The sequence below is a fragment of the Rissa tridactyla genome, chromosome 1 (assembly GCF_028500815.1).
Source record: "Rissa tridactyla isolate bRisTri1 chromosome 1, bRisTri1.patW.cur.20221130, whole genome shotgun sequence".
NCBI classification, from domain to species: domain Eukaryota; kingdom Metazoa; phylum Chordata; class Aves; order Charadriiformes; family Laridae; genus Rissa; species Rissa tridactyla.
Window position 1 is genome coordinate 197,119,775 of NC_071466.1, and position 13,503 is coordinate 197,133,277.

At 46.8% G+C, this 13,503-nt stretch overlaps 2 protein-coding genes across 6 annotated transcripts in view; one reads left to right on the forward strand and one right to left on the reverse strand.

Annotated features, from left to right (window-relative positions):
* Nucleotides 1–145: 145 nt before the first annotated feature.
* LOC128904423 (uncharacterized) lies at nt 146–5,033 on the forward strand. 2 transcript variants are annotated; one of them, XM_054188738.1, is made up of 3 exons: nt 146–890; nt 2,406–2,478; nt 3,740–5,033. In XM_054188738.1, exons 1-2 carry the CDS (start codon nt 377–379, stop codon nt 2,474–2,476), a joined length of 585 nt encoding a protein of 194 aa, XP_054044713.1. In that variant the 5' UTR covers nt 146–376; the 3' UTR covers nt 2,477–2,478; nt 3,740–5,033. The 2 variants fall into 2 exon arrangements, with proteins under 2 accessions (XP_054044713.1, XP_054044712.1); XM_054188737.1 differs by lacking the exon at nt 2,406–2,478.
* A 2,225-nt stretch (nt 5,034–7,258) lies between these two features.
* The window catches only part of TRABD (TraB domain containing), a 39,693-nt gene continuing 33,448 nt past the window's right edge, over nt 7,259–13,503 (reverse strand). For 3 of the 4 annotated variants that reach the window (XM_054182073.1, XM_054182064.1, XM_054182085.1), the window contains exon 10: nt 7,259–11,631. In XM_054182073.1, the coding sequence (XP_054038048.1) occupies nt 11,454–11,631 (178 nt within the window). In that variant the 3' untranslated portion in view covers nt 7,259–11,453. The remainder of the gene's footprint in view (nt 11,632–13,503) is intronic. The other variant, XR_008463352.1, reaches the window with a different exon arrangement.

A 13,503-nucleotide genomic window follows, 5' to 3' on the forward strand; every position in this document is an offset into this window, starting at 1 on the left:
CCCGCCGCGGGGCGGGGACGCGGCCGGGCCGGAGGGAGGGTGGCGAACAGCGGGAGCTCGGCACCGGGAGCCAGGGGGAGGGTGGGGGTTATAAAAGCCGTCCCTGGGGCGTGGTGGCCCAACGTGCCCGGAGGCATCGCTAGGGGCAGCCGGCCGGAGCCGCCAGCAGGTCGCGGGGGCGTGCGGGAGGGGCCGCTTTGCCGGTGGTCTGGTGTCCCGGTGTCGCGTTCATTACCGGACTGGCCTGTCCGTTAGCGGGCTAGCGCGTCCGTTGGGCTCAGGTGCCCCGCGGCTCTGAGGAGGAAGACCCCCGGGGAGCGGCAGGTGTGGGCTGGCCCCAGGCGCGCAGCGGTCGCCCAGGCTGGCTGGCGTTAAGATGTCCTGGCTAACGAGGGCAGGGAAGTCGAAGGAGAAGGAGGAGGCAGGAAGCTCGCCGAGCCAGGAGGAGAGGGGCGTGCTGGTGCAGGCCGTGCTGGAGCACGGCGGGGACCCCTGGGACTGTAAGGTGGTGGGGCAGGAGCCCTCCCTGAAGGCGGCGGAGAGGCACTGGCTGAACTACGTGTCGGTGTACCATCCCAAGGGGGAGAAGAAGTGCTCGGCCCTGCAGTGGCTGTTGTTCGACCTGGCGCGGGCGTTGCAGGCGGCGGTGGAGGAGAAGGAGCAGTGTATCCAGAACCTGCAGAACAGTCTGCAGGTGGCCCGCAACGAGATCCTGGCCCTGCGGTGCGACAGCTCGCAGCTGAGCCAGCAGGCCGAGCAGCTGCCCAAGCTGAGGGAAGAGCTGAGGGCTGAGGCGGCCGAGAACGCCCGGCTGAGGAGGAAGGTGCAGTGCTTGGGCACCCTGCTCTCGCTGGGGAAGGGCTTGGACCAGAGGAAGGTGGCGGCTCTCAGTAAGGCGGACTGGGACCCGGAGGCGTGGGATGGGGAGGGATGGAGTTTGGAGGAGTTGCCGGTGGCAGGGGTGGGCGCCGCAGGTGCTCGGAAAGCAAAGCTGACGGAGGGGGAGAGAGGCCAGGGAGCAGGGGATGCGTCCGGGAAAGAGAAGGTTTGGAGGAAACAGAAGGAGGGATGGCCTGTGTGGGTAAACCGAATTTGGGCCTTGGAGCAGTGCACTCCCTTCACGCAGGAGGTGGCGAAGCGGGTGGTGACGGCCATCGGGCTGCCGTGGCCCAAGGTAGGGGCGATTATCAGAGCCCTGCCCGCCGATGAGACCTTGGGGGGGGAGATCTTGAGGCTGGTGATCAGAAATTTGGGAGAGTACGAGCCTCTCAAAGACAACATGGAGGGGGCACCCTGGAGAGATGTCCAGGAGGTGTCAGCCTATGTGTGTGGGAATGTCTTACTCCGGGTGTTAAAGCAAAGGGAGAAACCGGTCACCCCCGACTTTGACATCTTTGGGGTGAACGTGGAGCAGGGGGACGTGGGGGTGCTGGCCTGTCGTGCTCCTGAGCTGCACAAGGGCTTTTTCATCAGCCTGGGGTCTACCTTAATCGGCCGCCCCCTCGGTGAATGCATGGCTACCCTGGAGAACATGGGGACCCTGATGGGAGTTGAGGGGAAAGGGATGGCCAAGAAGCTCGGGATGGGGCCAAAAGGGAGGAAATACATTCCTAGAGGGACAATTTGGAGATATTTAATAAACCAGGGGGTGAATGAGGGAGAGCTAGATAGTCAGCCCACAGGAGTTTTAATTGCCAAAATGAAGAAAATCCTTCAGGAAAAGGGGATGAAGCAAGAGGAGATCTGGGAAAAACTGAAGCAGATGAATCAATCAGCTCCTCCCCCTATTGCAAAGAGAAAGCTCTACCCACCCTTAGGGGACCTTAAAGATTAGGAGTCCCAACCCCCGGTGGGGGTTTACCTCCACCAAACTGACCTGGTGTGCAGGGAGAAGGGGCTGCATGGAAGTGCAATGTCTGTTGAAGCTGGGGGTGGGGTGGGAAGTAACTTTCTTAATTGCTACGGGATCAGAGACAACATTATTAGATTATCGGGGTCCTTCACTCCCAGCTAAATCCATCTGGATATTGGGAGTGGGAAGGGGGAAAATGAGGAGAAAAGAGGTAGAAGGCCAGTTGTGGGTAGGGGAAGATAAACTGGATGGGTGGATAATTCTGGTAAAGGTCGGGGTGGGGGTGTGGGGCAAACTTTTTAGTAATGAAGTTCCTGTCTTAGTTCAAGGTAGATCTGTCCAAGGGAAAACTGTATTGTGAAGTGATCACCGGAGTCCCCAAGTCAGTGAAGTGCCAGCCTACAAGTGAAACAGAAACAGGGCGGTAAATGAAGAGTGTGAGGTGGTTCCAGCTGGAGACCCCCTCTTCCTGTCCTAGTACCCATACAGGAGCGCGATGAAGGCTGAATAGATTATGATTTTAAATCCCTATTTTTTACAATTTCTGTTGAAGTCCAGGGGTGTGGAGTATGTGGATGGTGGAGACCACTTGCAACCTTGGGGGTTGGACCAGATGATCTTTAAAGGTACCTTCTTACCCAAACCGTTCTGTGAACTGTAAATCCATGCTTTGTAATGCCTTTGACCCCTGGGAGTGGGCACCACTTGAGCAAGCAGTGGTAAATTGATTACGTGGGCCCCTTCAAGAGGTTGAAGGAGGGTTTGTATTAACTGATTTCACCCATAAGAGAGCATGGACAGGGCAAAAAGGTGGAACTAATAAATTATATATTCAGCTTGGATCCCAATATGGGTCAGCCACAGAAGTTGCATGGGATGCAAATGGTACCTTTGCAATAAGTGTAGTAACGGGGAGATGCAGCTGTATTGCCTGATGTGCTCTTAGTGGTTCAGATGGTGCGGATTTAGTTTTGGCCATTTAGCATGTCCAAAACTAAAATCACACCATCCACAACTGTCCAAAACCACTGTAGGACAGTATCCATATTAATGCTGTAAGATGGAGGAAAGAGGTGGGGAATTGATATGTGAGGTGTGAACTGTTCTAGAATACATCCGGAGCGTGACCCGTATGTACATGGGTTGCGCCTCTCTTAGGATTGCAAAGTTTCCATCCTTGGAGACACTCAAGAGCTGTCTGGAGTTAGTCCTGGGCAACCAGCTCTAGGTGACCCTGCTTGAGCAGGGGGTTGGACCAGATGATCTCAAGAGGTCCCTTCCAACCTCAACCATTCTGTGATTCATTCTATGAAAATGGCCACAGTTTTGAATCTCACATAAGGTACATGGGTAACAAACTCTTCAGACTGTTGTTTGGTGCAACAGCAATGGTAACTGCCTGGGATAACCAAACACGGCACCTGGTAAAAGCAACTGCTGAGTTAAGAAAACAAAAAACTATAAGGGATTAAATTCAGTAATATTTTTCTATTGTACTCAAGCTCAATTGTTAGCTCTTAAACCAGCTTTTTCAGTTGGGTTAGCTCTGTTCTCATGGGTAGTACAACAAAGAGATCCCAATTACAAGCTAAGTTTCACCAGCTGCTGTTGCAAATAGACAACTAAATGAAACGTATGTACTAGTTCTGTACAATTGGTTGTGGACCGTAGGAGGATATCGTCACATGTGAGCGGAGCAAGTCAGCATGGGAATGCCGGTGGTGTTTTGTAACAGTGTGGGCTGTGTTTGCGTTGCCTCACCTGTAATGGGAGAGTGGGAGGATAATGTGGCCTCTGTGGCTCCAGAAGAAGACCAAAGATCTGGCTTTACATCCGATGGCAGTATACATTCATTTGCCTGTTCTCAAAAGTAGGGTTTTGTTCCAGACCGAGGGACTAATGATGTCCGTCTGGGAGCTGAGAGGCCTCGCCGGGATGAGGTGACAGCACACAGAAGGGAGCGGAGAAACCGGAGAGCAGACAAGTTGCAAGCCCGAGGACCACCTTGGCGAGTAAGGAACTGTCAGAACCAGAGACTGAAATTGAACTGTACATCGTTAGTATGACATATCCATGGGCTGGTTTCCAAAAGCCACCGCTATGCAGCACTTATGCACTTAATCCTGTACTTGTCATTAGTTATGATAGAAGTCACGTTGTTCCTTATTCTTCTACATATGATTTGATCGCTTCAGAAGGGAAGAGTGTGCTCACATGCCCAGTTCAATGTCTTGCGTGCATTGATAGCCTAACAGTTGTGGTGGCTTCCAGCCGGAAGGGATTGAGTTTATGAGCACCCAGAGTGGTCTGAATGTCCTCGGAGGAGGTCAGGCAGACCAGGGGGTGACTTGTGAGCAAGAGGTCCTGCTGGAACACGCAGCCCCACAGAGCCGAGGCCCCAGCAGCGCTGGCAGAAGGGTGACAAGTGCCTCTGCTGCTGCCCTCTGGTATGTAAACTGCCAGATAAGGTCCTGCTAGTGCTCGGTCAGCTTGTATGGGGATCAAGGCTAATGTGGAATAGCTGTGTCTAGTAATCGCAGGAGGTAAACTAAACCCAAGGGGACAACCATGAGGGAGTTGTGGGAGCCAGGCTGCCCTGCCAGTAACACCATGTAAGGCTCTGACTGCCGGGGTAACGGCATCAGAAGTACTGCAGCTAGGTATGGCTGTAGCAAAACCAGGACCAACGGGGAGGAAGTAATCGGGGGCAGGTTGTTTATTTGGGAGGGATTTGGGTGGAGGAGAGGAGGTGGCAAAAAGGTGGGCCCTGATGCCAAAGAATGAAGGATGAGGTATGAAGTCCATCGAAGAAGACCAGAGGGCTGCTGCTGCTGGTGGGAGTGTGGACGCTTACAGCAGGTAACAACACTGACCTGCAGACTCAAGTCCTGGGATGCTGGAGGGCATTGCCTGGGATAACCCGCTGGACTCGCTCCATCAGCTCTCTGGCCATACGTGGTGGTGTGGGGGGACGAACCTGCACCTTGGGACTTACAAAACTGTCACTGAGGGCTGGCCGTGTGTGGGACTCATTAGATCTGCGATGGAGGGCTTGTAACTTCATAGCTGTGCCTTACGGTTTGCATCAATGTGTAACTTGATCAGTGGGATGGTACTTAGGTCATTGATGATTTTTCTGGTTTGCTGAGTTTCCTCAGAGTGTTCACCAGTCAATAAACAGTGTGCCTCGGTTATGTCTCGGGTAACTGGTCTGAAGAGGGGAGCTGCACCTCAGCACAGTCGCAGAGCTGTGGTCTGTGCCATGGGAGTGCTGCCTGTCACCAGCCTTCCTCTGACAGGCCCGGGCTTCCCAGAGAGCATGTGTAGGAGGGGGTCTGACCGCCACATGCCAGGAACACCATTATGGGCCTGTCTGTGCACAGTCAGAGAGGTAGAAATCCATGTCTGTAGTGGCCAGGCAGGAATTGCTGATAACTGTGATGAACCATCGAGGCTACTGTGGGTTCCCCAAGTCCTCCCACTCTGCCCCATGTTAAAGAGCGGCACCAAGAGCCTGCCAGGGCGGTCACGGTAGATGTGGTTTTGGGTAAAAAGCCCACGTTCTCTCCAGCTGCCCTAGAAGAGCAGCAGTCCCTCAAGGCAACAAACAAAAATATATTAAACTTTTAGAAGAAAGAGAGTACGGGTCTGCTGAGGTTGGGTCTTGCATGATAGGCAAAATAAGGCTATCCTCGAAACAAATGAAGCAATCCACGCTACTTGCAATTGTTTTAAAATCATGATTCTTACAAAAAGTAAAATTAAGGTGGAATAAGGACATTCTTCTCTAGAAATGTAATTCTGTATTTTCCATAAAGTACCCTAGAAGCAACATAATAATGATAATAATGCTTTTTTGGTAGCCATTTAATTTTTTTAAGTGAAGATTAATATGTTATTGCTGATTCGGGAATCTGCCTCTCAAGCATCAATACAATCACGAGAAAGGGGCAGATACTACAAGTCTGTAATTATTCAGGATGCTCCTGTTGTGTTCAGTTGATAGCAGGTACCACAGCGGTGAGTCAAAACCAAACCCTCCAAGGTACGCACACTTACCCTGTGTGTGGGGTACCTTACCTGTACCCTTACAGCCTCAGGGTCTGGGAGACACCTCCGCTTAAAACCAGACATCCCAGGTAAACCATCTGCAGTCGGTAGATGGCACTAAATTATTACTATTACTTGTATTTTCCAGCTAGGTAAGAATGCAAAATAAAGGCTGCGTCTGGGCTCCAAAGAACCCAGGGAGGGGAGGGGGGGCTGTGATCATGAGGTGAGAGATGGCAGGGGCATGGCAGCAGGGGGGGAGAGGCAGGGAGGCTGCACAAATACTCCCCCTGGCCCTGAGGATGGCAGGTGTGCGGCTCAGTCCCTGCAGAGACACGGCACGTTAATAACCACCAAGATCTAATCAAGACATTACTCTTAATTACTTTGCCCAGTTTGTGAATCATCTCTGTAGCCAAAAGTAGGGTCGTTTTACCACTGAATGTCACTTAGCTGGGAGGGGATGCAACTGACTGAAACTGGAAGTGTATAACAGAGCTTTTTGGGTTTATGTGGGTTTTTTTGGTTTTTTTTAAGTTTAAGTCTGATTCTTTCCACTTTCCCTCATGCGTCAGTCTTGATGCACCGCCACCAAGTAGCTTGGATAAGGCAAGTGGGAAAGTGGTAGCATACATCTCACCACCCCCCCCCCCCCAAACTAACATCACTAGAGCTTCCCTGCACAGTACTAAATGAACCAACAGACAAAACATTAAACAACCAAAAGCAGCAAGTGTTCCCTCACCTTGCACCACAGCCACCCCCAGCACCGAGCTACCTGAGCAGGGGCCGGACAAGACCCAAGGGCAAGGTCCTGCGGTGGAAAAGAGCACTCGCACCCCCAGTTGCCACCCTTTTCCCTACTGGGAGCAAGGACAAGGCTAGCCCCATCTTCCCTGCTGTCGCCTTCCCAGAGCGCAGAAGGCTTCATTTGCTCCCCAGAGGTAAGATTGCAGCAGGCAAGCAACAAGGGAGGGGATAATTAGACAAAACCCCCCCAGCCTCTCCCAGTAGGGGCTGCTGACCAGGACAGCTGCTTCTGATGTTCCCCAACCCCCCCACATGCAATCAGACACAGACGACCTGCTGCTGTGGGGGTAGGTGCAGCACTTGTATTTTTTCACCTGATGAGGCAGTAAACCAATTTCACCTTTGCATCTTTGATGTCTTCCAGGCACATTTCCACAGCCACCTGAAAGGGCTCAGCACCGCACTGAGGTCTCTCCATCAGTCAGAGCCAGAAAAGTGGCCCTTCTGCAACTACTTAAAAAACCCCCAAATCTTGCAATAAAATCAGTCTCAAAACACTCATGTCTAAAATTAAAAGTTTATTTCAGTTTTCGAAAGGAACAGGAAAGTAGGTACATGAGCATCTTAGAGTTACACAAGTGACAGTGTGTTGTTTCTTTTCCATGTGTAGTTCCCACTACTGCCTGGCACTTTGAGATAACGCGATATATTTCTCACTGCCTTTTAGACGTTTTACAGTACACACACAGAGAAACAGCTTCCAGTGGAAATCCAGGAAATATGAACCCACCTCAAAAAAACCCAAGTTTTTTAATTTGGTTCAGTATTGGGTATAGAAGAGACACATGATAAACATGACCTGGGCCAGCAGTATGCACCCAACGCTGCTGCACACCACGCTGGCACACGCTGAGGCTGCCTGGGCCCTGCTTGAGCTGACAAGCTGCGCAGCGTGTCATCTGCCAGTCCCACGGACAGCATTTCACTACAGCGTTTAAAATTTTTTTTCTTCCACCTGAACAGCTTACCCAGCATTTCTTTGCAGATGCAGCTCCAAGTGCAACTGAAGGGAACTTCGTCTGACCCAGGGAAACAGGACTTCACACACGTACTATCAAAAAGTATGGACTTACTGATGACAAAGTGTACAGGCAGCAGGCCATTCAGCTGGTACATATTGATTTACCTGGCTCAATTTGAAAGATTAAACTCTTTTTGCCACTAATTCAGCACCTTTTCCACATAAAGGCTCTCTGACTCCCATGCAGAGGGCAGCACTGTAAGCACAAGTGACTGCGCCTGATGTCAGGCCAGTGTTTGAGCGCTTTGCTGGACTGGGACTAAGGCCATCGGCTCCTTGCACGACTGAGCACTGGAGAGACGTTAAAAGAAAAGCAACAACAACAACAAAGTCCACTCACCATGGCTAACTCCGGACTCTGAATTTGGGTACTCACGCTGAGATGTCAGTCAGTCTCCTCACACGTGGAGCAGGGCAGGGAAACTCATCCTTTCCTCTCTTAACCCATTACATCTGGTAGGTAGAGAAATGAATTCCCCTACTTCAGCGTTACACACAGCTGCCCCTCAGTGGGAGGTATTTACTCCAACTGACTTTGTTCAGAAAAACGCGTTAGATGACAAAATTATCATGTACTACATCTAGCTAACCAGGGTTTGTTCTCAATAAAAATAATAAGGAAAATAAATGCCTTCAACAGAAATGGTGGTTAAAATATTTTATTTTTTATATCATAGAACATACTGCTGTTTACTTTAAATCACTTTCGAGTAAAGGCACACATTGTTAAAAATACTTCAAATTTACATCACATGTACAAATGCATAAAACAGATGTACATGTCACCAAAAAATACAATATGGCTTCATAAGGTTGAGGCGGGGCTGGGACAATTCCACATATATTTAAATTTTACAGGATGCTGTTAACACTGAGAGGACTGACTAGAACAGAAAAGAACGGACCTAAAACACTGATTATGTTACATAAATAGTACAACACATTGAATACACAACATTGAGCATTCCTGTATGGATTCGTAGGATTGTGAGTTCTGCAAATTCATCAGGCTTTTCGGGGCCACCGAGTGAGCAGCGCGTGGGTACGATCTGCCAGGTTGCAATAGTGGGAAGATAAATTGCAAATTCTCCATCCACAAACAGGCTCCTTGAAACCTGCTGATATGCTTTGTAAACACAGTGAAACAATAGACTTAAGGTGTTAACTGGAGAAAGTGAGTGAATAATAAACGGACAACTTACACGGTAATCACTTCTGGCTAAAAAGCATAAAACATTAAGTCTGCAAGAATGCTCCATGACAATCATTTAGCATTAGTCCCACCCAAGTTTAAGGCTCATATCTAAAAATTTACCTTAGATTTATTTTCTTTTGTGTAAAATTACCTGAGCACAGATATCAAAGATCTACAGAACTTTTAAAATATCTGCAGATACCTTAAAAATCCGTAGATAACTTAAAGCAAAACATCAATATATCGAATTCTACCAGCTAAAAATTCTCAAAAAGACAACTAACAAAACAATATTTTGGTATGTCAGTAAAGCCAGGAGAAGAATGAGCTTAAGCTTCTGCTTTCATCTTTTAAAAATGTACATAACATGTAATAGAATTATTCAAATAGGACTGCTTAAATGTAAACAATACATAAAACCTTTTTAAAAAAAAAGTCAGGAATCAAAATTCACGCAGTCACTCTAGTCTTCTATAAATTGTTTACAAATGCTGCTTTTCCTCTTGCTAGAGATGGCTGGTGGTTTCTTAAGCACTGATAGATGGAAAATAAAAGGACCCGCCTTCACTGAATTCTCTATTATCATTTGCACTTTGTGTCCAAGAAGCGTGAATTGCTGCCATTCTCATTTGCTAAGGTTGATTCCCTGCACAACTCTAAGGCCCGGATCCAGAAAAGCACCTACCATTGTCTAAAGAGCTCTGCAGGATCGGGTTAGATTTAATAGGTTTAAAGATAAACATGCACTTAAATGATTTGCTGCACTGGGACTCGTAAAATTTCAAAGTGCAAGGCAGAAAAAGCATCAGGTTGCATGGACAGACCAGCTCCCAGCAAAGTCAGTGCCGTCACAGCGAGGAGCATTAGACCCTTAATTTCATTTAAAAAGCTTGAAGACGACAACACTGCACGCAAGATCCATGTACATGCTTTCAGCAAACAATAGACTGTCTGGGACAATTTCCAACACAAGGCCTTGGAAATATCCCCTACTAAAAGCGCTTCCTTGATTTTGTTGAACCAACTGAAAACGACAAAGAAACATAAAACACCATCACCACCTTTTCCTCCTCCTCCTGCCTCACACACTGGTTCCTGTATCTTTCATTCCCAAAAGAAATCAATACAGATAAAAACTTAACTTTAAGCGATGAGCAACTTTAGATGAGCCTGAGGAGCAAACGGGACTCTTCCATTCAAATACATCAGGTTAAAATTTTGATACGACAATTACAGTTATTTGTACTGTTGAACTGGGACTAGCTGATTGCAGAGGGCACTTTACAATCACTGACAATCCTGCATAAAGGGTACAAAAGAGATTCCTATGAAATACAAACCTAGGATTAAAAAAAATAATAAATAAGTAGATTGATGATGGATGGCTGTCCTGCATAATTAAGAAAGAAAATCACAGCAGTCTGAAGTACCCATAATTCTGTGTATAAATACGAGGTAATCCAAACAAAATGCTACAGCTAGTTTGAAAAACTAAATTGAACACTGTTTTTCTATTAAATAGATTAAAGACATTAATTCACTGAGAAGCTACATTGATAAATAAAATATTTTCATGTATCAAAAATGAGGGGCGGGTACTATCAACTCCAGACTTCTTGTCCCAATAATGAAAGGTCCGAGAAACAAAAGTAAATTGTACAGTAGTTCTAGTCTCGTAAATTTACAATACTGAATCCAGCAGGATTTGTCTAAATAATACAGTTTAAATAAGCTAATCTAAAGGAACACAGTGTCCTGTAAACATCTGACACAAACCACATTGCATTCTGGTGGCGTGGCTATACCTTCTCTATGCAGGAGAAAGACAATTCAACTGGCGGTGGTAACAAGGGACGCAATCTAAAGGCAACGTTCCTGTTCTTCAGTAAGGCTTGTAAAAAATTTGAGCGGTGTACGTATGACAGCCTGTACAATTCTGAAATTTTTGGAAAGCTCTTAAGTTTAAAAAAAGCCTAAATGTTTTAAGTATAAAACACACATTGAGAAGATGTCCTTCTAAATGATATGTAAAAGTGTCTGGCACCAGAAACGACCACTAGGTATTATCATACCTAAGGAAAAAAAGCAAAGAACCACTCAAGACAAGTGTCCCTGAACTTCGGAACAGATGCAGCCAATTAGGTTACTTCGTGTTGTTCTGTTCCTCTGGAAGAGAAGTCACGAACATACACTCTTTAAGCTGTCTGTACTACATCATCAGTAATATATATTATATATACAGTATGCATATATATAATATATATATTTGTGTACATATTTCTTTTACCTCAATCTGGAATCATGTGGTTTCATGCAACACACTTACCAGGAATCAAACCTATTCATTAGATCATAGCTGGTGTAACTTTAGTATCAAATCTTTTATTATACAGCGATTCAGCGTTGTTCAGCATCAATCACCTCTGCCTAGAATCCTTATCTCCCTCTTCTTTCAGTCCAGTTCACAGTTGTTGCCTCTGTCACCCTTTTTCCCACCTTCTTCACACAGGGCCTCCACTCGACGTTCAATGCTGAGACTTGATTTCTGTCAGCTTCTGAAGATAGCTCTGTGCTGCCGGCATCGAGAGGATAAACTGAACTGTCCTTTGACCTATTCGGTAGCAGCCGTATCCCATCAGTCCAAATACTGTTGCTTTTATGACAAATTTGAAAATCTTACTTGAAGCTGATGGAGGAGGCACGCTGAAGCAGAGACAGAAAACAATGTTAACACCTGCACAGGTGGAAAGAACAGGCATTTTCCAATCAAAACAAGGATCTTCGCCCCTGCCCCCCTAGGGTGCAGGAGACTTTCAGGTAACAGGTTTGTCATGAATGAATAACGTATTCTTTGATGTTCAAGAAGCCACATCAAAATTAAATAGTAACAGCAACAACAATAATAAATAATAATAAAGCTTTTTCTGCTTATGTATGATGCCACTCTTAACGGCTATGGAGCTTGACTTGGCCATCACCCTATTTAAATAACTAAGACAACATCAACACTTCTTGAAGAATACTAGAAGTTAATATAGTTTGTTGAACTGTTTATAAAATTACTATGCATACCTCTGCACAGAGACAGAAGTCAGAAGAAACAGAGCTTAAATCCAACACCCGTACAGTCAATTAACTGTCATTCAGGGTAATGGAGGAAAACAGAGCTTGGATATTCCGGATAATGTGTGTCGGGACCTGGTCAGGTTTGTGCAGCCAGGAGAGGTAGGTCTGGAGCCAGGCTGGCCCCTGCACAGATTCAGGGGGGTGTTTCAGCAAGGTGTACCCCTGGAAGCCAGGCAGGCTCACCAGCCTAGCTGCAGCTCCCAGCACGAGCACGTGGAGACCAGGCCCCTGCAGTACTCCTGGCCTCCAGAGCTCCACAGAGGACAGTGCAGACAAATCAGAGAGGCTTTGCATGAAGCTGTCCCTGATCTGGCAGATACTGCTGGCTTTGAGATCTTCCCAGAGTTACTTGGAAGTCTCTGCACCGGCCGCCTGGAACCAGGAGGGCAGAGGCCAACAGGCACACCAGGCCTACCCTTGCCTTCAAGCTGTCTTATTAACTTTGTGTACGAAGCAAACGGTTACTATTACCTTCAAAACAAAACTGGCTTTGAAAGCACAGCCACATGCACGCATGGCCTTGGACCTTCACTACCAGGCTGTGCAGTAGCTCAGCTGGCCCTGCGCCCACAGCGTGCCTACACTGCAACTCAGATAAGCCTCTCACAGGTGACAGAGTGGTCTCTGCGTGTTGTTTCAAAGCAGCCACAAGTTCTCATTTATTTATTTCTAGAAAATGTTTCTAATGTATTCAGCAGCAACCAATTACAGTAGAGCAAAAACGTTATGGGCCCACTCAAACCAGGTTAGATGTGCTGAGGTTAGGATACAACTAGACTGAGTTTAGATCCATGTGCTCAAATTAGGGCAGAGGTATTACTGGTAAGATTTTTGCATATTACAAGAATATACAGTAAGAGTTTTTAAAAAAAATAAATTCATAACAATCTGAAGAAATAGTAAGGTCTGCTCAGAGTCAGGTTCAATGCATGAACTTAAAAAATTGGAAGTCTGAGAAATGTTTGTTTCTATCCAGATGATCTTCCAAGATTGCATTCCTTTGCAACTTGTAAAACCTTACTAAATACCTGTAAAAGCCTAAAGAACTTTTCACTTTAGAGAGGTGACAACCACTAACACATAAAACCCCCTCGTAACTCCCCTCTGCAACTGCAGTGCAACCGCATGCGGGGTAAAAACATTTAACGAGAAATGGGTCTCAAATATAGTAGTCTTATGAATGTCGTTTGCTTCATATTATTTTAGAAAGTCACGTTAATTGAATATTAATGTCTTATGAAAGATACTGGTAGCCCTTCCACTTAGTTATGGCACTGTCATGGTAAAGATGATCAAGTCAAAGAGCCTGAACTTTGATGAAAAAGACCCCGTACGTGAACTTGAAGATGCATAGTCAGGCTTTGGGCTATTCAGTTCTGTAATGTCAATGATGGAACCAACATTAACTATACAATTACATGGATTTGGGCAACCTCATTTTACAGGTTA

What these genes read in the sequence shown, in the direction of transcription:
- LOC128904423 (XM_054188737.1), top strand. Translation starts at nt 377, where the DNA reads ATGTCCTGGCTAACGAGGGCAGGGAAGTCGAAGGAGAAGGAGGAGGCA. An exon ending in GAGGAAGGTGGCGGCTCTCA is followed by an intron (nt 891 to 3,739) that starts GTAAGGCGGACT and finishes GTTTTGTTCCAG; the next exon opens with ACCGAGGGACTAATGATGTC.